This window comes from Phyllobates terribilis, unplaced genomic scaffold, assembly GCF_046119375.1.
Source record: "Phyllobates terribilis strain yellow unplaced genomic scaffold, ASM4611937v1 Scaffold_8__6_contigs__length_399053987, whole genome shotgun sequence".
NCBI classification, from domain to species: Eukaryota; Metazoa; Chordata; class Amphibia; order Anura; family Dendrobatidae; genus Phyllobates; species Phyllobates terribilis.
The window spans coordinates 368,506,852-368,528,869 of record NW_027362768.1 but is presented as its reverse complement, the minus strand read 5'-3'; the positions used below and the strand labels follow the sequence as shown (position 1 = coordinate 368,528,869).

At 48.6% G+C, this 22,018-nt stretch overlaps 2 protein-coding genes across 2 annotated transcripts in view; one reads left to right on the top strand and one right to left on the bottom strand.

Annotated features, from left to right (window-relative positions):
* LOC141157516 (rab GDP dissociation inhibitor alpha-like) overlaps positions 1-4,015 on the bottom strand; it is a 28,967-nt gene extending 24,952 nt beyond the window's left edge. Inside the window, exon 1 of the mRNA XM_073644910.1 lies at positions 3,733-4,015. The gene's annotated coding sequence lies outside the window, so the exon portion shown is untranslated. The remainder of the gene's footprint in view (positions 1-3,732) is intronic.
* SLC25A20 (solute carrier family 25 member 20) lies at positions 3,936-21,708 on the top strand. The gene is made up of 9 exons (XM_073644911.1): positions 3,936-4,190; positions 5,232-5,324; positions 6,911-7,038; positions 8,279-8,369; positions 15,047-15,164; positions 16,448-16,520; positions 18,787-18,896; positions 20,244-20,368; positions 20,956-21,708. Exons 1-9 carry the CDS (start codon positions 4,071-4,073, stop codon positions 21,016-21,018), a joined length of 921 nt encoding a protein of 306 aa, XP_073501012.1. The 5' UTR covers positions 3,936-4,070; the 3' UTR covers positions 21,019-21,708.
* Positions 21,709-22,018: the final 310 nt, after the last annotated feature.

Below are 22,018 nucleotides of genomic sequence, written 5' to 3'. Positions count from 1 at the left end.
GGACCCGCCTCTCTCTCCGCTCCTTCTCGAAGACCTCGAGCTGCTGGCGGCAGCACTCTGCACGCTCCGCTGCGGCCGCCCGAGTCTCCTGAGTGAACCCCATGAGGTCTCCTCCGGTGGGGTCCCACTCAAACTGTGCCTCCTCTAGCGGGGGCTGGGTCCTCCTGACGGGCTTCGGAACCGGAATCAGGGGTTCATCTAGGGGTCTTTCTTTCCGGAGTCGGGGATGGTGAAACTCCGGTGGCCATATGAAGGGCTGCCCATCCGGGCACGTATGCTGGGCGAACAGGTCCTCACCCAGGTGCGGTACTTTAGGTGTTATGGGCGCTGTGGTGGTAGCGGCGCCCGGGTTGACCAGGCCTTGCGACCAGGCTTGGGGCACGCTAAAGGAAAAGGGCACCGTAAGAACGGCGGCGCCCGTGGTTACTCGGCCCTGCGACCAGGCTGGTGGCTCCGCGGAGGTAGGGGGCGCTGTTGGAATGGCGGCGCCCGGGTGTACTAGGCCTTGCGACCAGGCCGATGGTATTTCCTGCTTTGCCGCGCTCAGGGTCGAAGCGCGTGACGTCACAGGGGTCGCGGCCGCGGTTTCCGGTTGAGGCCTAGTCTGCGGCGGTGACGATGCAGCGACGGGCACGGCAGGGGGAATTTCGGGCTCTGCGACGGGGAGCTGGGGCAGGCACGCGGTTTCCCGGCTCGGGGTAGAGACGTCCCCTTTACCTGCCTCCGTCCGTTCAGCTCCCTTCTTGGCGCCGTCTCCGGCCTTGAGTCCTCCTGCACCATCCTCAGAGGCGGTCTGTCTCCTCGTCTCGGGTGGCGTGCTCCGCTGACGGGTTCCGGTCTGCTGGGCCATCTCTCGGCTCCACTCCGCCAACGTCTCTCGCTGCACCCGGGCCATCCTCCGTGCGAGGCCCTCCAGCGCAGTCTGTGCACACTCCCGGTCTCGGGGGAGCTGTGCCAGGACCTCCACTAGGCCTAGTGGGGTTGTTGCTTGCAGCAGGCTCCTGACCACTGGGTCGGTGCTGCCTGACTCTCCCTCCATCTCCGGGTAGGCTTTCTCTGGACTCCTCTCCAGACTTCTTGTCTCCGGGTGCGCTCTCTCCAGACTGCTCCAGGCGACACCCATCTTTGCTCTCTTGTCCTGTCTCCGCCCACATTGAGGGTGGTCCCGGGGCAACTTTGTGATTGTCAGTTCCAGGGGCAGTTCTCTCACGCTGATGGACACTTCCAGCATCACAGTCTCTGTTGGTGGGCGCGGTTTCCGCTTTTGGCGCCATTCTTCGACCTGGCCCACGATGGGAGGTGGCCTCTTGCCACCCTCTGGCACGCCCATAATGGCGTCCGCTCTTCCAAGGCGGGAAATCTTTGGAAATGGCGGGAATCGTCTCCCAGTGGCGGGAAACTCCATGGATGGCGGGAAGAAGCTGCAAATGGCGGACAACCGGCGGGAATCGACCTGTGATGGGGTCCGTTGGCGGGGACCCTCCGGAACCGGCGGGAGACTTCTTTTTGAGGTAACGGTGAACTTTTCTTCAGGCACGCAGTACCCGGTTGTTGCGGGCACGAAATCCTGCCGACTACGCCAAAGTTGACGCGCCCCCTGGGCCAGTGTTGTTTGGGGGATACCCGGAGCCGGATCAGATGGGGGTTGTAGTCTCCGAGTGGCGGTGACCCGGTCCGTGCCCAGGGTGTCAAGCTCAGTGTGTGGCAGTCCTACAGATGTTACTGGATGTTCTTTAGTGTCGACTACGCCACCCGTTGATTTGCGGTCACTACGGCCGCCGCTGCAGCAGGGTCCGCTGAGGCTGGTGGTGTGTGTGCAGCTCAGGTAGTATAACCCCCAACGGGAGGGGTATAGCCTCAGGGGGTCAGTTGTAGAGGGTGGTGGTTGTGGTGGTGCAGTGAGAGTGGTAATAAGACTCCGAGTCGGGCTGTGCAGTTCAGGGTTTTACTTACTGCTTTTGTGTTGGTCACTCCGGCCTTGAGTGACCACCCGAGCCGTGCTGCGTCCACCAGGTCCTGGACTCGGCCAACCCCCAGGTGATTCTGGAGCGTGGTCCTGAGCTCCCTTTCTGACTTGTCCTTCTCTCTGGCCTTCCCCACCAGGGATCCACCTAAGTCCGGCTCCCTCGGGCCTCTTGTTGGTAAAACCCTTGTCTCTGGGTTCCCTGACCCTATTCTTGGTTTGCCTTCCGGGTGGATTTAGTGGGTGGTCGTGGCAGATCCTGCCCACGACCTCCGGTCTCTGGCTAAGGATTAGGGCCCTCCACCAGCTTGGGATCCGGTACCCTTGTGCCAACTCTTCACCCTCTGGTCTAATTTTGGGTTCTTGGAGTTCCCTCTTCTCCCCCTCTGGGTCCTTCTTTCTCCTCTCTCTCTCTCTTGGCCTTGGAGCTGGCTGAGCTGCTCTGCTTCTCTGACTCAACTCTGACAGACTGACCCTGATCTAAGATGGTTCCCACCATATATACTCCCTCTATGTGTGAGCTCAGGTGACCAGCACCCAATGAGCTCCTAGCATTACCCAGACTGCTCCCCCTATCTGCCCCTACACTACTGGGATGTTCCACCCCCCTCCCACTCCAGCCAGGGACAGACACTGTCGTACCTGCACATTTCTCTAGTGGGAGTACCATTGGTCTGTCCCCCGGAAATGGGATGTATGTAGTGCATGCAGCCTACTGAGCTCAGTTCCACACTCCATCCTTACCCGGGAGTGGAATACCACACCTCTGGCTTGAGGCGTAATACCCCTGTAGCAGCCGAATCCTCAGGGTGCTACATCAGTAATGTATGTACACAGTGACTGCACCAGCAGAACAGTGAGTGCAGCTCTGGAGTATAATACAGGATGTAACTCAGGATCAGTAATGTAATGTATGTACACAGTGACTGCACCAGCAGAATAGTGAGTGCAGCTCTGGAGTATAATAACAGGATGTAATTTGGGATCAGTACAGAATTTATAAGGGCCTGACAGGGATATCAGTGTGGTAAAATAGTGAATGGTACTGGTACGTTGGTTTCTAATGCACATTTACAGGGACATCAGTTCTCATACTAGGTGATAGTCCGAGTAGCCGGAAGCCCCAGTGTTTATCCCATGCATCAGTGATACATTCTACATCAGCTGCTGAGCTCGGCCATTTTCATTAGCCCCATAAATGTATAATGGAGCAGTTTTGGGGCGCTCGGACTCATCTCCAATCAAAGTGTTTCTAGATACCAGTGTATCAGTAGGGCGGGTGATGCCGGAGTCCCCTGTTCTGACCGCCACTGATTTAGCGCTTATCATCTATATGTGAATATGTAATTGTTGCTTCTGACCAGAATCCTATAAATCAGCGGCTTTCTGTGTGATGTATGGACTTGTGTCCTCCAGAGAGAAATGGTCATTATCATCACAATAAATGAGGATCTTGAACAGATCACCCACAATAATAACTCACATTCCTCACTAATATTTGAAAATGACATTTTTTTTAGCGCTGACGCCCTATTTAGATACTATGGTTATTTTTACATGATGTGATGTGTATGTCCCTTTAAATTACTTTGCCCATTTCAAAGATGGCGGCACACAGATTCATACACAGTAGGTGAACAAGCTCCAGGTGTAAGCACGAGTCTGCACTTTGCTGAGAGCTTCAGATTCAGGGCGCACATTGTCTTCACGTTCATTGCTCCCGTCAGGAAATGTGACCTTTTTACCTTTAGTGATCACAGCTAACTTACCAGGATGCGTTTCCTTTAAGAAGGCGTGGTTTATGAAAAAAAATCAGCTCGCTGATAGGAGTTCTAAGATGTCACTCATCATGTTTTGGCAGCGATCCTGGGGAAGGGCGGAAGTATAAAAAATGTCGCTCGTGAGATTGGTGGAGAGGGCTGTCCGTCAACAAGTGAGGGCGGAAGTGGTTGATATAGAGCCATTTGATTGGTTAGGAGTCGCAGGGATACCTGTTGTGATTGGTCAGTTGTCTGGAAGGGAAAGTAGGGCGAAGGTCGCGGGTGTAAACCTTGTCCTGAGTGCGGGAGGCGGCTGTCACTGTCCGGTGCCCGAGACTGCGGTCATCATGGCTGAGAAGAAGAAGCAGCAGCAGCAGCAAGTCATCAGCCCCGTGAAGAACTTTTTTGCAGGGGGCTTCGGAGGAGTGTGTCTGGTGTTTGCTGGACATCCCCTGGACACTATAAAGGTGAGAGTTGCCGATAAGTCCCCAGTGCGTTCTTCAGGCGTTTTTTTTCACAATGGGAAGGGGTGGGTGGGAAACGCTCGGAAAACGCCTGAGAGTGAGTGTGCTTGTTCACACTTTGCTTCTTTTTTTGTTTGTGAATACTGCAATGTTTTACAGTATCAGCAAAGTGAATGCAATTTCTTAAGTCTCATGCACACGCTGCTTTTTTTTTTTTTTCCTTTTCCATCAAAGCTTTTTTTTTTTTTTCATATCTGCTTCATCAATTCTTTTATTTGTTTTTCACCCATTCAAATAAATGAGAAAAAAGGCGTACATTTTTTTTTTCCTGCCAATACTTCTGGTTTTCAGTGCAGAAAAAAATCTGCTGCAAATACTCCCTGTGTGCACACAGCCTCAAGGATGCAAAAAATAATAAAGGAAAAAATAAATAAATAATGTGGTGATAGAATTGCTGCTTCCTGAAGTCAGTTTTGCCCACCTGGGGAAAAAAAAAACAAAATAAATAAAACCTCTGTGTGCATATCCTCCCCTTAAGGCTGGGTCAAAAAAAACAAAACAAAAAAAAAAAAACATTTGTGCAACTTTCCTGCGACTCTTTTAGAGCAGCAGTTTTGCAGAAAGTTGCCTTCTGCACAGTCACCTGCAGGGGGTGCTGGTGCTCACAACTTTTTAGGTAAGAGGTTACAGGGGTAGAGGGCGGCTCTGCGGCATCCTGTGACTGTACGTTGGCTCCTGGGGCAGCGGTGACACTTTGTTATCTTTATTCTTCTCTGAAACTTATTTAAAGGGATAGAAACAAAAGTTTAGTATAATGCTTTTTTACTTTTTTTCCTTGGGTAACTAATATGGCAGCTTTTATGGGGAAAGATAAAGGGCAAATCTGAGCCATTCAGGGTTTTGGGAAAGTGGAATGAGGATTCTGGAATGGATGCACCCAGCATTCCCCAAAAATTAAGGAGGAATCCCCCCCCCCCCCCCCCCAAAAAAAAAAAAAAAAGTAAGTAAGTTGCCTCCTTGTAATTATTCTTATTTATGTTGTAGGTTCGGATTCAGACACAAGTGAAGCCGGGCCCGGGGCAGAGCCCTCTGTACTCGGGGACCTTCGACTGCTTTAAGAAGACAATTGTAAATGAGGTATCGTCATCCGGTCACTATGTCGTCACCCGGCCCCCCCACTTGGGTAAAGATTGGGGTCCAGCACTGATTTCTTGCATCAAGGACAGTCAGACCTATATGGGTCTCTGGACCCCAATCTGTACCCCTGCCAGTAACAGGAGCCCCTGTGGTTTCCTTCAGTAGCCACTCCCATTTATAGGCTGTGGCATTATGGGAAGATGTAGAGTCAGAGAAAAGGATTCTTATATTCGTTGCAGAAAAGAGATAAAGACTATTCCCATCCTTACCGTGCGTGTAAATACAAGCAAGTTTGCAGTTTACTGCTTATTCAAATTTTCAGCTGTTTTTGAGATGCAAACAAAACAAAAAACGTTAATATGTTGTTGCCTTGGAGACCGACCACCGCTGTTAAGACAGCAGAACATGAGCAGTGCTTATAAGTGCTGTTTTGAAACTAGCCAGGATCTTGGAGCGCACCGTTACCTCCTAATACCCGCCCGGCTTCAGTGCAGGTCTTTTAAGTTATAGACAGCAGTGGTGGTCGGTCTCCCAGGCAACAATCTGTAAGTAAAAGTGTTAATATCTCAAGAACTGTTGCAAATTTTTATAAGCAGTAAATTGCAAAAGTGCCTGTTTTTTACAACTACTGTATAACAATATCCATCTATGAAGACGGGAGAGCCCCTTTAATTATGGGGTTCAGTTGATGTCTGCCTTATGCTAATGTTTGAAGCCCTTTTTCCTAGTTAGTATTTCTTATTTTTTATCAGCTTAATCTTTAATTTACTTGGTGCAAAAGGGTGAAACTGTGATGAACTCTATGGGCAGCTCTGCCAGGCCGATATCTGAAGTGTCTGCGCCATTCTGGGGTCTCATGTACTATCTGGAACCTAAGGGATTCTCCAGGGTTCAGTCCTAGGTCCCCTCCTTTTACTATCTGTGTTCAGTTTTAGCTCCCCCCTCCTCTTCTCCTTATACACCACCCCTATAGGACAAACCATCAGTAGATTTGGTTTTCAGTCCCATCTTTATGCTGATCACACCCAATTATACACCTTATCTCCTGACATCACCCCACATTGCCACAAAACACCAGGAATTGTCTGTCCTATATCTCCCCCCTCATCTCTATTGCCCCACCCGTGACCTTCATTCTGCTAATGACCTAAGACTAACATCCTCTATAATCTGAACCTCCCATTTCCTTCTCCAGGACTTCTCTCCTGCTGCTCCAGTTTTCTGGAATGCACTACCGCGGACAATTCGGTTAATTCCCAATACCCCCAGTTTCAAGCGTGCCATAAAAACACACTTCTTTAGACTGGTCTAACTATCCCCTGTTCCCTCTTCCGCGCCCTCAGTAGCACTTTGTACCTGTACTTTTACACATATTGGCTGGTGACTGGTTCATGCAGCGTTATTTGAATGCCCTTACATTTTCTCCCCCACCAAAAAAGGAAAAGGTATCAGAAAAGCGTGCTGGAGATAAGCGGTGCAAACAGTCACTGACAGCCGCTTATCCCCGGAGAGATTACTGATCTCCTAGAGTGATGACTTCTGCATAGTTCAGGGAAGTGACTCGCTTCTTACCTTTTTTGCTTCAGGGCATCAAGGGTCTGTACAAGGGGATGGCGGCCCCCATCATCGGGGTCACCCCAATGTTTGCAGTTTGCTTTTTCGGTTTTGGTCTTGGGAAGAAACTGCAGCAGAAGCATCCGGAGGAAATTCTCACGTAAGACACAGACTTTTCTATTTTTATGTTTAGGGGAAAATGATCGTCTGGTAATTAATCTGCTCATTACGTGGTGACTTTCTCTTCCCGCCACATTCGCTAGATGAATTAATTGCTGCAAATTTATCTTTATTCCTTGGAATGAGGCAACTGGGAGCCTCGTGTATGAATGCAGCAGCTTTATTGGCAGTGCCCCGATACTCCCTGTATGGACAGCGTCCATCGACCAGTTATAATGCTGCACCCAGCGGGCGCATGTTGCAGGGGGACCCTCCGAGCCTTCAGGGCCTGGACTCCGTGACCTCTCTCACATCTGCGACGCTCTGCATGTCCTGACCCCTTTCTACCATAGCTGTGGTGCTCTGCATGCCTTACCACCTTTCGCCCGAGGCTGGGACGCTCTGCGCGCCCTGACGCCTTTCGATCACCTCTGCGCGCCCTGACGCCTTTCGATCACCTCTGCGCGCCCTGACGCCTTTCGATCACCTCTGCGCGCCCTGACGCCTTTCGATCACCTCTGCGCGCCCTGACGCCTTTCGATCACCTCTGCGCGCCCTGACGCCTTTCGATCACCTCTGCGCGCCCTGACGCCTTTCGATCACCTCTGCGCGCCCTGACGCCTTTCGATCACCTCTGCGCGCCCTGACGCCTTTCGATCACCTGTTAGTAATGTTATGGTTGGTCGGTGTCATTACCTTGGGGGCCGATTCCCCCATCACAAACCACAGCGGTACCCCCAGAACTGTGGGATGTATCGGGCTCCATTCACTGACAGCAGGCAGAGATACGATCAGCTAAACCTAAAGAGACGCATCGAGGTGAATGAATCTGGATATGTGACAGAGTGGTAGTCATTGGGCCAAGAGATTTCTGGACTTCTCTTGCACAAACTTCAAATGGCTGATAACAGAGAACAATAGATTGCACAGAAGAAATAGGCTTTAGTGTCACTTTATACCATACGTGACCTTAATGCCGTGATCTCCGGTTGCCCCTCTGTCTTCATTGCTGCTCTTCTAGGCTGTGGATACTGGAGGGGCTTGTTCCTGCCATCCCCACCTCCGCCCGGCGTTGTAAGGTACGTGTTCCCGGCCATCGGTGTCCATATTCTGTGCCCGTGTGTTTATGGTATTTGTACCTTCACCCTCCATTCTGCCCAGTACTAGTCCAGTCTGCTGCGGATCGGGTGCATCTTGATGCCAGTCTTTTCTTTGCGACTGTATATCTTTCTTGTTTCTAGGTATCCCCAGCTGTTTGCAGCCGGCATGTTATCCGGGGTCTTTACGACGGCGATCATGGCACCTGGTGAGAGAATCAAGTGCCTATTACAGGTATGGAAGAAACTAAATGCTTTGTAACCGCGGTGCATTATGGGGCATGTTGTTTTTGAATTTGTCATCCTGCAATTCCATCATATGGACAGCAGATGGCGACATTGTGCTTAGTGACAACCAGGAGCTTCCACAACCATATCGTCCCCATTTATAACCACCCCACCCCCCATTACAGTCCAGCGCGTATTGCCCCATCTAATCCCCACAGCACAATCTCCGTGTGCCGGTGGGTATACGTGGCAGATCAGATGGAAGCCTATTGAAGGCCCCCGTGGAAACCATTTTTTTTTTTATTATTATTTATTTATTTATTTTTTTAATTTCACTATTTTACTATGTACTGCAATAATAAATCAATTGGAGTTGTTAAAAGACGTTAGTTTCTCTCTCCCTTTTTTTTTTTTTTTTTTTTTTTTCCAATGCAAAAAAAACCCCAAAACATCAAAATAGAAGTTTTAATCTGTAAATGTAACCTGTAAAGTAAAACTTTTTTTGGGGATATATGCATGGAAAAATAAAAGTTACGTCTCTTGGAAGAAGGAGGGAAAACTAATAAAAATTGGCTGCATCATGAAGGTGTTAAAAGGGTTGTAGAAATCCGCTTTCTTCCAGGAATAGCGCCACACCTGTCATTATTATTAGATCGCCGTTTATTCCATGGCGCTTTACATGTGAAAAGGGGTATACATAGTAGAAATAATTACAATAATCTTTAACAAAACGTAACGGTGACTGGTTCAGGAGGAGCGAGGACCCTGCCCGCGAGGGCTCACAATCTACAGGGGATGGGTGAGGATACATTAGGTGAGGGTGGAGCTGGTCATGCGGCGGTGGTTACTGCAGGTTGTAGGCTTGTTGGAAGAGGTGGGTCTTCAGGTTCCTTTGGAAGGTTTCCACAGTAGGCGAGAGTCTGATGTGTTGGGGTAGAGAATTCCAGAGTAGGGGGGATGCATGGGAGAAATCTTGTATGCGATTGTGGGAGGAGGAGATAAGAGGGGAGTAGAGAAGGAGATCTTGTGAGGATCGGAGGTTGCGTGCGGGTATGTACCGGGAGACTAGGTCAGAGATATATGGAGGAGACAGGTTGTGAATGGCTTTGTATGCCAGGGTTAGGGTTTTGAACTGGAGTCTCAGAGCAATGGGGAGCCAGTGAAGAGATTGACAAAGAGGAGAGGCCGGGGAATAGCGGGGGGACAGGTGGATTAGTCAGGCAGCAGAGTTTAGGATAGATTGGAGGGGTGCGAGAGTGTTAGAAGGGAGGCCACAGAGCAGGAGGTTGCAGTAGTCGAGGCGGGAGATGATGAGGGCGTGCACTAGTGTTTTTGCAGATTCCTGGTTGAGGAATGTGCGGATCCGGGAGATGTTTTTGAGTTGAAGTCGGCAGGGAGTGGAAAGGGCTTGGATGTGTGGTTTGAAGGAGAGATCAGAGTCCAGGTTTATCTCAAGGCAGCGAGCTTCCAGGACTGTGGAGAGTGAGCACCAATTGACTTTGATAGGTCAGTTGGTGGGGGGGGGGGTTGAATGAGACGGTGGAAAGATGATGAATTCAGTTTTATCCATGTTAAGTTTTAAAAATCTAGCAGAGACGAAGGATGAGATGGCGGACAGACATTGTGGGATTTTGGTTAGTAGGGAGGTGATATCGGGTCCAGAGAGGTAGATCTGTGTGTCGTCACCATAGAGGTGAGACTCTATGAGCTGTCCCAGGCTGAAGGTGTAGATGGAGAAGAGCAGGGGTCCTAAAACTGAGCCTTAGGATACACCAACAGATAGCGGGCGAGATAAGGAGGTGGTGTGTGAGTGGGAGACACTGAATGTCCTGTCTGTTAAGCCCCCGTCTCACATAGCGAGATCGCTGCTGTGTCACGGTTTTGGTGATGCAACAGCGACCTCACCAGCGATGTCGCTATGTGTGACACTTTGCAGCGATCAGGCCCCTGCTGTGAGGTCGCTGATCGCTGCAAAGTGTCCTGGACCATTTTTTGGTCGTTGCCCTCCCGCTGGTCAGCACACATCGCTGTGTGTGACCAGCGGGACCAGCGATCAGGCTGGTAACCATGATAAACATCGGGTTACTAGGGGCACACGCGCACCTAGTAACCCGATGTTTATCATGGTTACGAGCCTGCTAAAGTGAGCGGTAACCTCCCGCTCACTGTAGCAGAGTGGTAACCATGATAAACAGCGGGTTACTAGGTGCGCGTGTGCCCCTAGTAACCCGATGTTTACCATAGTTACCAGCCTGCTCCTGCTTCAGCAGGCTGGTAACCAGGAGCAGGACATCGTGGAAAGATTCTTTCCACGATGTCGCTGCTCCCCTGATCGTTGGTGAGCCTGCCTGTTTGACAGCTCACCAGCGACCACATAGCGACGCAGCAACGATCCCTGACAGGTCGTATCGTTGTCGGGATTGTTGCAGCGTCGCTAAGTGTGACGGGGCCTTTAGGTATGAGGAGATCCAAGATAGGGCCAAGTCTGTGATGCCGAGGGATAATAGTATGGAGTAAGAGTGAATGGTCCACTGTGTCAAAGGCAGATGACAGGTCTAGGAGGAGGAGGACAGAGTAGTGTCGCCTGGATTTGGTGGTTAGTAGATCGTTGGTGACTTTAGTCAGGGCAGTTTCAGTCGAGTGATGCGGTCGGAAGCCTGATTGTAGGCGGTCAAAGAGGGAGCAGGATGAGAGGTGGGAGGACAGTTCAGAATGGACGTGTTGTTCCAGTAGTTTTGAGGCATAAGGGAGAAGTGATATGGGGCGATGGCTAGACAGAGAGGATGGGTCAAGGGAGGGTTTTTTGAGGATGGGTGTGATCGAGGCGTGTTTTGAAGCATGAAGGGAAGGCACCAGTTGTTAGTGACAGGTTGAAGAGGTGGGTAAGGGTTGGGATGTTGGTTATGTCTGATATTGCAGCTCAGCTACATTAACCCCTTCAGGACCCAGCCTATTTTGACCCTAAAGACCTTGGCATTTTTGTCAATTCTGACCAGTGTCCCTTTACGAAGTAAAAACTCTGGAACACTTCAACGGATCCTAGCGATTCTGAGATTGTTTTTTCGTGACATATTGGGCTTCATGTTAGTATTAAATTTAGGTCGATAATATTTGCGTTTATTTGTGAAAAAATCAAAAATATGGGAAAAATTTTGAAAATTTTGCAATTTTCAAATTTTGAATTTTTATTCTGCTAAACTAGAGAGTGATGTGACACAAAATAGTTAATAAATAACATTTCCCACATGTCTACTTTACATCAGCACAATTTTTGAAAAAAAAAAAATTTTTGGTAGGAAGTTAGAAGGGTTCAAAGTTCATCAGCAAATTTTCTTTTTTCCAGCAAAATTTGCAAAGCCATTTTTTTTAGTGACCACATCACATTTGAAGTCCCTTTGAGGGGTGTACATGACAGAAAACACCCAAAAGTGACACCATTCCAAAAACTGCACCCCTCAAGCTACTCAAAACTACATTCAAGAAGATTATTAACCCTTCAGGTGCATCACAGGAACTAAAGCCACATGGAAGAAAAAAATGAACATTTTTATTTTTCTAACAAAAATTTTCTTTTAGCCTAAATTTTTTAATTTTCACATGGGTAACAGGATAAAATGCATCCTAAAATTTGTTGGTCAATTTCTCCTTAGTACACTGATACCTCATATGTGGTCATAAACCACTGTTTGGGCACACGGCAGGGCTCAGAAGGGAAGGAGCGCCATTTTACTTTTTGAATGGAAAATTAGCTCCAAAAGTCAAATTGCGCTCCTTCTCTTCTGAGCCCTGTCATGTGCCCAAACAGTGGTTTACGACCACATATGAGGTATCAGTGTACTCAGGAGAAATTGACCAATACATTTTAGGATGCATTTTATCCTGTTACCCATGTGAAAATTAAAAAATTTAGGCTAAAAGAAAATTTTTGTGAAAAAAAAAGTACTTTTTTGTTTTCACAGATCATTTTGTGAAGCACCTGGGGGTTCCAAGTGCTCACTATGCATCTAGATAGGTGCCTTGGGGGGTCTAGTTTCCAAAGTGGGGTCACTTGTGGGGGAGCTCCACTGTTTAGGCACATTAGGGGCTCTCCAAACGCAACATGGTGTCCGCTAACAATTTGAGCCGATTTTCCATTCAATTTGTTAGCGGACACCATGTCGCGTTTGGAGAGCCGCTGTGTGGCCAAACATTGGAGCTCCCCCACAAGTGACCCCATTTTGGAAACTAGACCCCCCAAGGCACCTATCTAGATGCACAGTGAGCACTTGGAACCCCCAGGTCATTCACAAATTAATCCGTAAAAATAAAAGTGTTTTTTTTTCCACTTTTTCATTTTTATGAATCAATTTGTGAAGCACCTGGGGGTTCCAAGTGCTCACTATGCATCTAGATAGGTGCCTTGGGGGGTCTAGTTTCCAAAATGGGGTCACTTGTTGGGGAGCTCCAATGTTTGGGCACACAGCGGCTCTCCAAAAGCAACATGGTGTCCGCTAACAAATTGTCGGCTCAAATTGTTAGAAGACACCATGTTGCGTTTGGAGAGCCGCTGTGTGGCCAAACATTGGAGCTCCCCCACAAGTGACCCCATTTTGGAAACTAGACCCCCCAAGGCACCTATCTAGATGCATAGTGAGCACTTGGAACCCCCAGGTCCTTCACAAATTAATCCGTAAAAATAAAAAAGTGTTTTTTTTTTCCACTTTTTCATTTTTATGAATCAATTTGTGAAGCACCTGGGGGTTTCAAGTGCTCACTATGGATCTAGATAGGTGCCTTGGGGGGTCTAGTTTCCAAAATGGGGTCACTTGTGGGGGAGCTCCAATGTTTGGGCACACAGGGACTCTCCAAACGCAACATGGTTCCAATTTGTTAGTGGACACCATTGTGTAGTGTATGTCAGGTTGGTGTGCGGTGTGGTATATTGTAGTGTATACACCACACACACACACACACACACCAACCTGACATAGCCTACTAAGCTGAGTACGCCCTAGACTGGGATGAGTGGGACGGGCGGGACATTTTGTGTGCTGTGTGCGTGTGTAAAAAAAAAAAAAAAAAAAAAAAAAAAAAAAAAAAAATCGAAACTTTATTATAGTGTGAGTGTACGTGTGTGTGTGCTTGGTGTAACCTTCTGCAGTCACGTGTGGGGGCTGTCAGGCGTAGGGGGGCTGTCAGGCGTAGGGGGGGGGCTGAAGAGATGGAGGAGCCAGCAGCTGCAGCAAGGGGGGTGATCACTGGGGCAGGAGCCGGCAGCAGCAAGGGGGGTGATCACTGGGGCAGGAGCCGGCAGCAGCAAGGGGGGTGATCACTGGGTTTGCGGGGGGGGGGGGATGATCACTGGGATGGGGGGGTGCACACTGGGGATGGGGAGTGAACACTGGGGACAGGGGGGGTGAACACTGGGGGGGTGAACACTGGGGACAGGGGGGGTGAACACTGGGGACAGGGGGGGTGAACACTGGGGACAGGGGGGGTGAACACTGGGGGAGGGGTGATTATTGGGAGGTGGGGGGTGATATCACTGGGACTGGGGGATGGTGGGTTTGATCACAGGAGCAGGGCATTTACACTGAGCCTGCTGCTGCTGTGATCACAGTCCACCGGCTGTCAGAAGGAGAGCAGCAGCCGGTGGATGAAGACGTGGGAGAGGGAGCAGAGGGAGCGGAGGTCGGGGTGCAGGTATGAAAGTGGAGGGGGGGTCGGGGGTGGAGGGGGGGGCAGGGTGGAGTGGAGGGGGGGTCGGGGGGGAGCGGGGGCAATACTACCTGATGCAGATCAGCGGCGGCAGCAGGCGATCAGCGGCGGCAGCAGGCGATCCACGGGGGGGCAGCTGCAGAGGGTCCACGGGGGGGCAGCAGCAGAGGGTCCACAGGAGGCAGCAGCAGAGGGTCCACAACGGCCGGCACCCGATCCATGGACGGGCAGTTGCGGCCATCATTAAAAACTCCCTCCACATCTGATTGGGGCTAGTATCCATGTGACGCTAGCCCCCCAATCAGATCTGGGGGGAGGGGGGGACAGAGGTGACACTCCCCCCAGCCAATGACTGATGCTGTAAGCATCAGGCCATGCCCAGATTTAAATATTACACCAATTTTCATTGGTGAAATATTTAATTCATACCGATTGGCAGTTTCATTAAAAGTGAAAATGAAACAGCCAATCGGAGGGGTCCCAGGCACGGGGGGGTTAATCCACCCCCCGGGGGGTCGACTTCAGGATGTCCAGTTGCAGTAGCAACTGTGACACCTGAGCGACCCCGCTCGCAGGCGCTGCAGGGGGTCTTTCCCTCCATGTCACAGACGCTGTGACATGGGTCGGGAACGAACTGTTTTCCATGTCACAAACGGTGTGACACGGGTCGGGAAGGGGTTAAAATGGATAGGACTGAGCTGTAATACCACACACAACCTGTGGAAAGGTGTGGTGCTGTTGTGTTGGAAAGTAGCTATTTTTTTTTTTATTTTTTTTTTTTAATTCTGTACAACTTTTTTGAAGTTTGATTTCTGCTCCTCCTCCGAATACTTTATAAATCAAAGTTGTGAAGGCAAAGAGTCGTTTAAATGATCACGTGAGCGACTAAAGATAATGACCACTTCACCCCTTACTATCCTGGACAATTACAGAGGTGCAATGTTTGCTCATCAGACCGTGCAATGGAAATATGCTTTTATCTTCCAGATCCAGGCCGCCACTGGAGAAGTGAAATATGCCGGCCCCATGGACTGTGCCAGGCAAATATACAGAGAGGCTGGAATCAGAGGAATATACAAGGGGACGGTGCTGACCCTCATGAGAGGTATATAGGATGGAGGATGCATGGGGACTCGCGCTGCAGATATCACAAATAACACTAGGGGGAGCCATCGCAGAGCAGGAGATGTCAGCCTGTAGTTATACGCCGGGGTAGAACAGCTAAGAAAGTGTGTAGATTTCGGGGGACCCTTCCCTAATTATCGCCGGGTTACCCAGCCGCACCACTTGGCCCTTTCTGCAGATAATGAGATTCAGGAGCAATTTATTACACTGATTAAATCTCACATCTTAATCAGAGTCACGGCTGCAGAATCCTGCAAATCCGGGACGTAAATGACTTGATTCAAGGTCAGGCCGGCTTCCTGGTAGCTAATTGTATTCTTCCTGCTGATCTGTACATTTCCAGGACCTGAGGGTATCTGTGAGCTATAGAGGGGTCCTATAATAACGGGGGTCCGTGATCTCCCCCCAGCGGGATCGGGGCGCTTCGCACCTGCTGTACTGAACTTTTTTTAAAGGGGTATTCTCATCTTGTAAAATAATGGCCAAGGATGATTGCTGAGGGGTCAGATCCTTTGGGAGCCACAATGCGCCTGAGAATAAAAGGGAGATGGGGCAGTGGCGCTCGGAGCACGCGGCTCGACACAGAACTGCGGTGACTCTCCATTCTCTGAGCACCGCTATGCAGGAACCGCAGCCCTTTTATTCTTTAGGATTGTTGGGGTACCACATGTCAGACGCCTACCAATATTTAAAGGGGGTTATCCCCTTTCATATGAATAAGGTATAACTTGCTGATCACTGGCAGTCCGACCAGTCCAGAGGAGGAGGTGTTGCATGCACCCCACCACTCCATTCATTGTCTATAGGACTGCCGGAGATATCCGAGTGGAGCGCTCTACTCAATGTAGTCAATGACTGAAGCAGAGGGGTGCACGCTCCACCTCCTCTCGTTCTCTGGATAGGTGGGGGGGTCCCAGTGATCAGCAAGGTCTGTATAGAGGATAACTCTCAATCTGTAAAGTGATGGCATATCACGGCAATGATGGGAATACCCCCGTTAAAAATTCTCGTTACTAGCTGCATCTGGGAAACCTGTGTGGCTGCTATTACTGGTCCTACAATGGTTGCCAACCAGCTTTCCCAGGCTTCTGCTTTGTTGGGGTGCGATACAATGTTAGTGGATTTATCGATCCTCAACTAGGCAGACTTGTCTCTCTGGGGAAGGAGGGTGACCATTGCTGGGACTGATGTGCGGGCTGCCATGTTTGTGCTGGGATTTCGATTATCTGCTGTAGGTTAATGATTGTCCTTTTTGTGTCGTAGATGTGCCAGCGAGTGGAATGTACTTTATGACCTACGAATGGCTGAAGACTGTCCTGACACCTGAGGGCCACAGGTAATGGCATAGTCGCTGCATAGCAGTGTCTGCTTTGCTCAGTGGACTTGCACCAGGACATTGCACGGTCAATGAGGTTTAAAGGATAAAGCACATTAAAGGGTTTGGGCCACTCCTTTTCCAGTAATGGTAGTATATGTAGGGGTGTTATTGCTGGGGGTCCCCACAGTGCATAAAATACGAAGGCCCCTTCGCTTCTGTTTGCCTCACTTCAGTTCAGAGAAGCTTGTTTTCCTGACGTAATAAAGGGGCCGATTAGACGCAGAGGAGCGGCTCCTTCATTTTGGGAATCAGTTGAGGTCGCCGCTCCATTTCCTCGTCTCCCGTCTCTGGGACATTGATGTCTGTGGTTTCTGAAATAGTATAACTTTGCTTAACTTATTCCTGTGAATGGATGGGCTGAGCCAGAATATCCGGCCTGACGAGTCCTCAGCCCGGCGTGGGGAGGGTTTGTTGTGTGCACAGATATAATTGGTGCAAGTAAAGCCCTATAATCAGCCAAGTATTACAGGTGATCCATCATGGTACGTAACCTCCTTTATCCCTGTGTCATGTTTATTTAGTAACTGGGGGGGGGGGGGGGGAGAATAAAATTACTGATGCAGAAGAGCCGAGTTGGTCATTTATAATAACACAATGTTCCCTGGTTTCATAGAACTGCCGTTACAGCTCCGTGTTATATTAACGAGGAAAGAGATCATAATGAACACTGGAAAACACATTGTGCTCTGCTACATCTCTTATCCAGCTATAGGAGTTGTAGACATAAGGTCCAGCTTATAGGTCAGACAGGTTTATAAAGAAAGCTGGAACATCACATGCAAAAAGGGGGGTACGTCTCCATTCTCCGTATCAGTGCCATCTCTTTAGGAGAAAGCAAAACCCCCTTTAACATATTTTATAGACTCTGACCAGCGTTGAAATAGTTAGATACCCTAAGGGTATGTTCACATGTACGATTTTTTTTTTTTTTTTTTTTTTATTATTATTTTTTTAAAGCCAATCTTGAAGATTTTGATGTGGATTTGGCACAAATCTGACGTGTGTTAGGCTATGTGCCCACGATGCAGAAATGAAGCGGAAAATTTCCGCTTCATTTCTGCATGTCCTTGCCCGGAAAAACGCATGCGGAATTTGACACGTGTTTTTCGTGCATTTTTGAAGCGTTTTGCACATGCAGAATTGCTTTGCGTTTTTTAATGCATTGAGAAGGCAATTCTGCATGCGTAAAAGCACAAATAATGAACATGCTGCAGATTTTTACGCACATCAAAAAACGCTGCGAAAAAATCCGCAGCATGTGCATTGAAATTGTGGATTGTCTTTGGGGACCATGGGGGAAGGAATACCAAGCGCTTTACAAGCATTTACGCTGCGAAAATTCCGCAGCAAAAACGCTTGAAAAACTCATCGTGGGCACGCAGCCTTAGGCTAGGGATGCTCTGCGATTGTGGTCACTATGCTCAGGAGGTTTATGCCCAGCCATGGCCACAGTCAAGATGGATTCGCCGACATCCGGCCACCATAGGAAGCCATTGAAAAAAAAAATTAAAAAAAATTACCCCATGATATACATTATGCAGTAGCCCTTTTTTTTTGTATGGGTTCGTCTGAAAGGATCTTAAACTGGCGCCAATCGCAGCTAGTTCTTGGAGGCTGCATTTCTTGCAGGCCGGGACGGACATGTGCCTTTGTAGGGATATTCTGCCTCGTAATGGTTGCTCATTGCCCTTGGCACGGTGTTGACCTGCTCACTTGTCTGTATGCGGACTGGTCACGAGCCGCATTGCATCTTACAGATGGGCACCACTTAGATGTTGTCCACTACTTTAGCATTGAAAGTAGTGGACAACCTCTTTAAGACCCCCATACACATTACATAAAAGGGGGATAATTTCAGCCACAGCGGATGGCAATCTGATTTATATGTGGGCCAGGTCTCCCGACTCTCTCCCAAAATATTATGTCTGATACTTTTTTGGAGGGATACTCTGTTGCTAGAAGTGTCCAAAAACACACGAACGCTAGGCTCGTCCGAGGGTTTGTAAGTATGGGGGAGTTGGGAAAGCTCGATTTAAAGTTGAGTTAAAAAATTCTCGGAAGCGGCCACATTGGTAGCCCATGGTCGCCATTCCAGAGCCCTGTAAACCTGCTTCTGCAGTATATCCTATGCTTAGTGCAGTCATTCACATTACTGGTGCAAGGCCAAAGTCCTGCTATAAGTTTAAATTTATTTTTTTTTTTCTCCCTCCCCCATCTCTGACAGTGTCAGTGAGCTGAGTGTTCCTCGAATTCTTTTCGCCGGAGGAATGGCTGGAATCTTTAACTGGGCTGTGGCAATTCCCCCAGACGTGCTAAAATCTCGTTTCCAGACAGGTGGGTGATGGCTTCGCTGTGAGGATCTGCAGGCCGGCGTGTTAATAGAGTTGTATTTCAGTAAATCCCTTCTTATTCTTCCGCTCCTCGTTCTTTTTCCACCTCTTCAAGTGCTAATAATTTCCGAGCCTCTTGTGAATTGAATTCATCTCCGCGGGGCCGCGAGCTCGTAATGGGCCCGAAGTTGAGCGGCAGCCGAAACCCCCCCCGCAACATACTGTTATATATACAGCATGGAGATGTGCGGTGCAGGCCAACCCGCGACAGGGCTGACTCTGCACTACAACTCCCAGCATTGCAATATGGGGGTACATTATAGGGCTTATTCCCAACATTGAAGACTTTGCAATCGCTTGCAGATGGGTGGGGGTCCGACGGCTGGGACCACCACTCCTCCCGAGAATGGGGCTTTGAAGTGAAGCTCATGTGCACCATTGTTTTATTCAATGTCTATGGACGGCCAGAAAAAGCCAACTTATGTACTCTGCCATCACCGGTAATCCCATAGAGAATGGATGTGGGCTGCCGCTCCGGCCCAGAGGGGCATTGCAGGGTCCCAGTCTGAGAACGAAGCATTAAATCTCATCACCTATCCAAAAGGTGACTGGGGCCATTTACATCCCTGTCTGCCACCATATCCACTTTATCCGTATATGCAAATCTAGCCTTGTTATCCAAGTGGGCGTGGTCATCCCGCTTCTATAAGGGTGTCATATTAAGGACCACACCCACATGTATGCAAATCTAGCCTGGTTCCACGGGGGATACGGCAACACAGGAATGTAAATGAAATTGTCTGGGTTTCCCATAGCAACCTTGTGTGTTTGGTTGCTATGGGCAACAACGCTCTCTGTACACCCTTTAATAAATCTCCCCTATTATATCAGTGGATATGGCGCAGTTTGTGCCGTTTTGTCACTCAGTTAGGACCCTGCTATGCTATGCTATGGTTTGATATCAGACAGTAGGCTCCAATTATATTAAACCTGCCTGTCAAAAAGTCTGATTTTGCCCTTAGCAACCAATGATTTTGCCATCTTTGCCATAGCAACCAATCAGAGCGCCGCTTTTATTTTTTAAACTGCCCTAGAAAAATGAAAGCTGCGCTGCGATTGGCTGCTATAGTACAAAATGTACATCCTTACCGATGAGACCATTTTGGTTTCTATACGGAGAATTATAAAGGTCTATTATTCCCAGCGTAGAGGGAAAAGTAGATAATGGAGGGTCGGGCTCCGCAGAGGAAATGATGAGGAGTCACCATGGAGATGATGGGAGTTGTAACATCCCTCGAAGAGGCTAAACCTCTAACTACCTGTCTGTATATTTACTGCATCTCTCCCACAGCCCCGGCCGGAAAATATCCCAACGGATTCCGGGACGTCTTACGAGAATTAATTCGTGAGGAAGGAATCAGATCACTGTATAAAGGCTTCACGCCGGTCATGCTCCGCGCCTTCCCTGCCAACGCTGTGAGTAATGGGCCGGCTCCAGGATCCTGCGGCTCTTGGGCCTCTTTTTTTTGTTTTTTGTTCCTCGCCCTCCTAGGGCTATAGCTTGTTTTTATTTTATTTTCCCGTCAGTGAGGCTCTATTGGGGCTTGTGGTTTTTCTAGATCAGTTGTAGATATTTTCATTACTATTTTGGGTCCCATACGACTTTCTGATTTTTAACAAATAAAAAAATATATTATTATATAATGGTATACTATACGTTTTTGTTTTTTTTATACTTTATTAGTTTGGATCTGCCCGACCATTAATATAATTGAAAATGTTTTAATAATCATTACAGATTTTTCGACCAATCCCAAAACACCACTTATAATCCCGGATTATTGGATTTCTCAGTGGCTGAAAATAATCTCCTAAATCCTATATGGTCCGGGCCTCGTGTAGACTGATATGTGATATGTTAATCAAGGACAAACTTTTTTTTTTTTTTTTTTTTTTTTTTTAAATCTCACCCAGCTTTCCCAGAACCAGATAACCATTTAGCAGAGAAGAACGACTGCAGGACCCTGTGACTAATTAACCCCCTCATCTCTTCTCCTCCTCAGGCGTGTTTCCTTGGATTCGAAGTGGCCATGAAGTTCCTAAACTGGCTTGCGCCAAACTTGTGAGAATCTCCGGACTATCGATAGAAGACCGCCCGGCTTCCTGGCACCTTTTTGGCACCGCCAAAAGAAGGAACTGATCAGTAGCAACTTGCCTTAGTTCCCCTATTCTTGGGGTTGAAATGCGACTGTTTAAATTCCTCCACGTGAATGTAACGAGCTGCTCGGATTTTTATGGACTGCGACGAATTAGATGTTAATTTACAGGCAATTTATTTTTATCTGGTAGATCAATAAGGCAACGATCCAGCACTGACCTCCGTCTTAATCGCTCCGGGCGTTGACGTCACACGTCACAGAACACAATATCTCTCTTCTCCCATTATATAGAAGGATCGGTGACCTGCAGCTGGCAAACCTTAAGCCAGTCTGTGAGCGCTGGTACCTGTCCTGGCACTAAGCCTTTACCCCACAGTGCTACGACACCCGGTGGCCCCCTCCCCCACATGCGGGCACGTTCTTTCCTTGCATCCATACTGTGGGTAACCTGAGCAGGGCGACCTCTAAACCTATACAGCTGCACGTATTAAGTATCTGCCACATGGTTCGATGATTGCGCCACGTTTTCTGCACATATCATCCCGGCTCCTCGCAGCCTACGAATTGTTTTCCAGTCCTCGATTTTTATGGGGTGGGAGAAGAGATTTTATTTTCTACAGACCTTTCTACCAGCAGTAAATCTTTTGTCTTATCACACGGCTTTTGTAATGGGTTATTTCTTTCTGTGCATTGCACACCATTCATTATTGTTGATGCGGGCGCAGTATGGGCACTGGAGACTGCCATTACGATGTACATTGATCCTGACCTAGACATCATCGTACAGCGAATATGACTCCATGAATACAAATTTTGCACCGTTTGTATTCCGTAGTTTCTGTGTTGCACTTGGGTATTCCTGGCTGTGAAATGAGTTAACTAAGAATCAGTCAGTGAACTTATTCTGGAGAGTTTGAGAATTTAATCTTCCTTCTTTTAAGATCTTCTCAGCTGATTTATGACCACA

Excerpts from the sequence above, each read along its gene's own strand:
- SLC25A20 (XM_073644911.1), top strand. The coding sequence starts at position 4,071 with ATGGCTGAGAAGAAGAAGCAGCAGCAGCAGCAAGTCATCAGCCCCGTG. Across the intron at positions 4,191-5,231 it reads ATCCCCTGGACACTATAAAG|GTTCGGATTCAGACACAAGT; the intron begins GTGAGAGTTGCC and ends TTTATGTTGTAG. Across the intron at positions 8,370-15,046 it reads GAATCAAGTGCCTATTACAG|ATCCAGGCCGCCACTGGAGA; the intron begins GTATGGAAGAAA and ends TTTATCTTCCAG.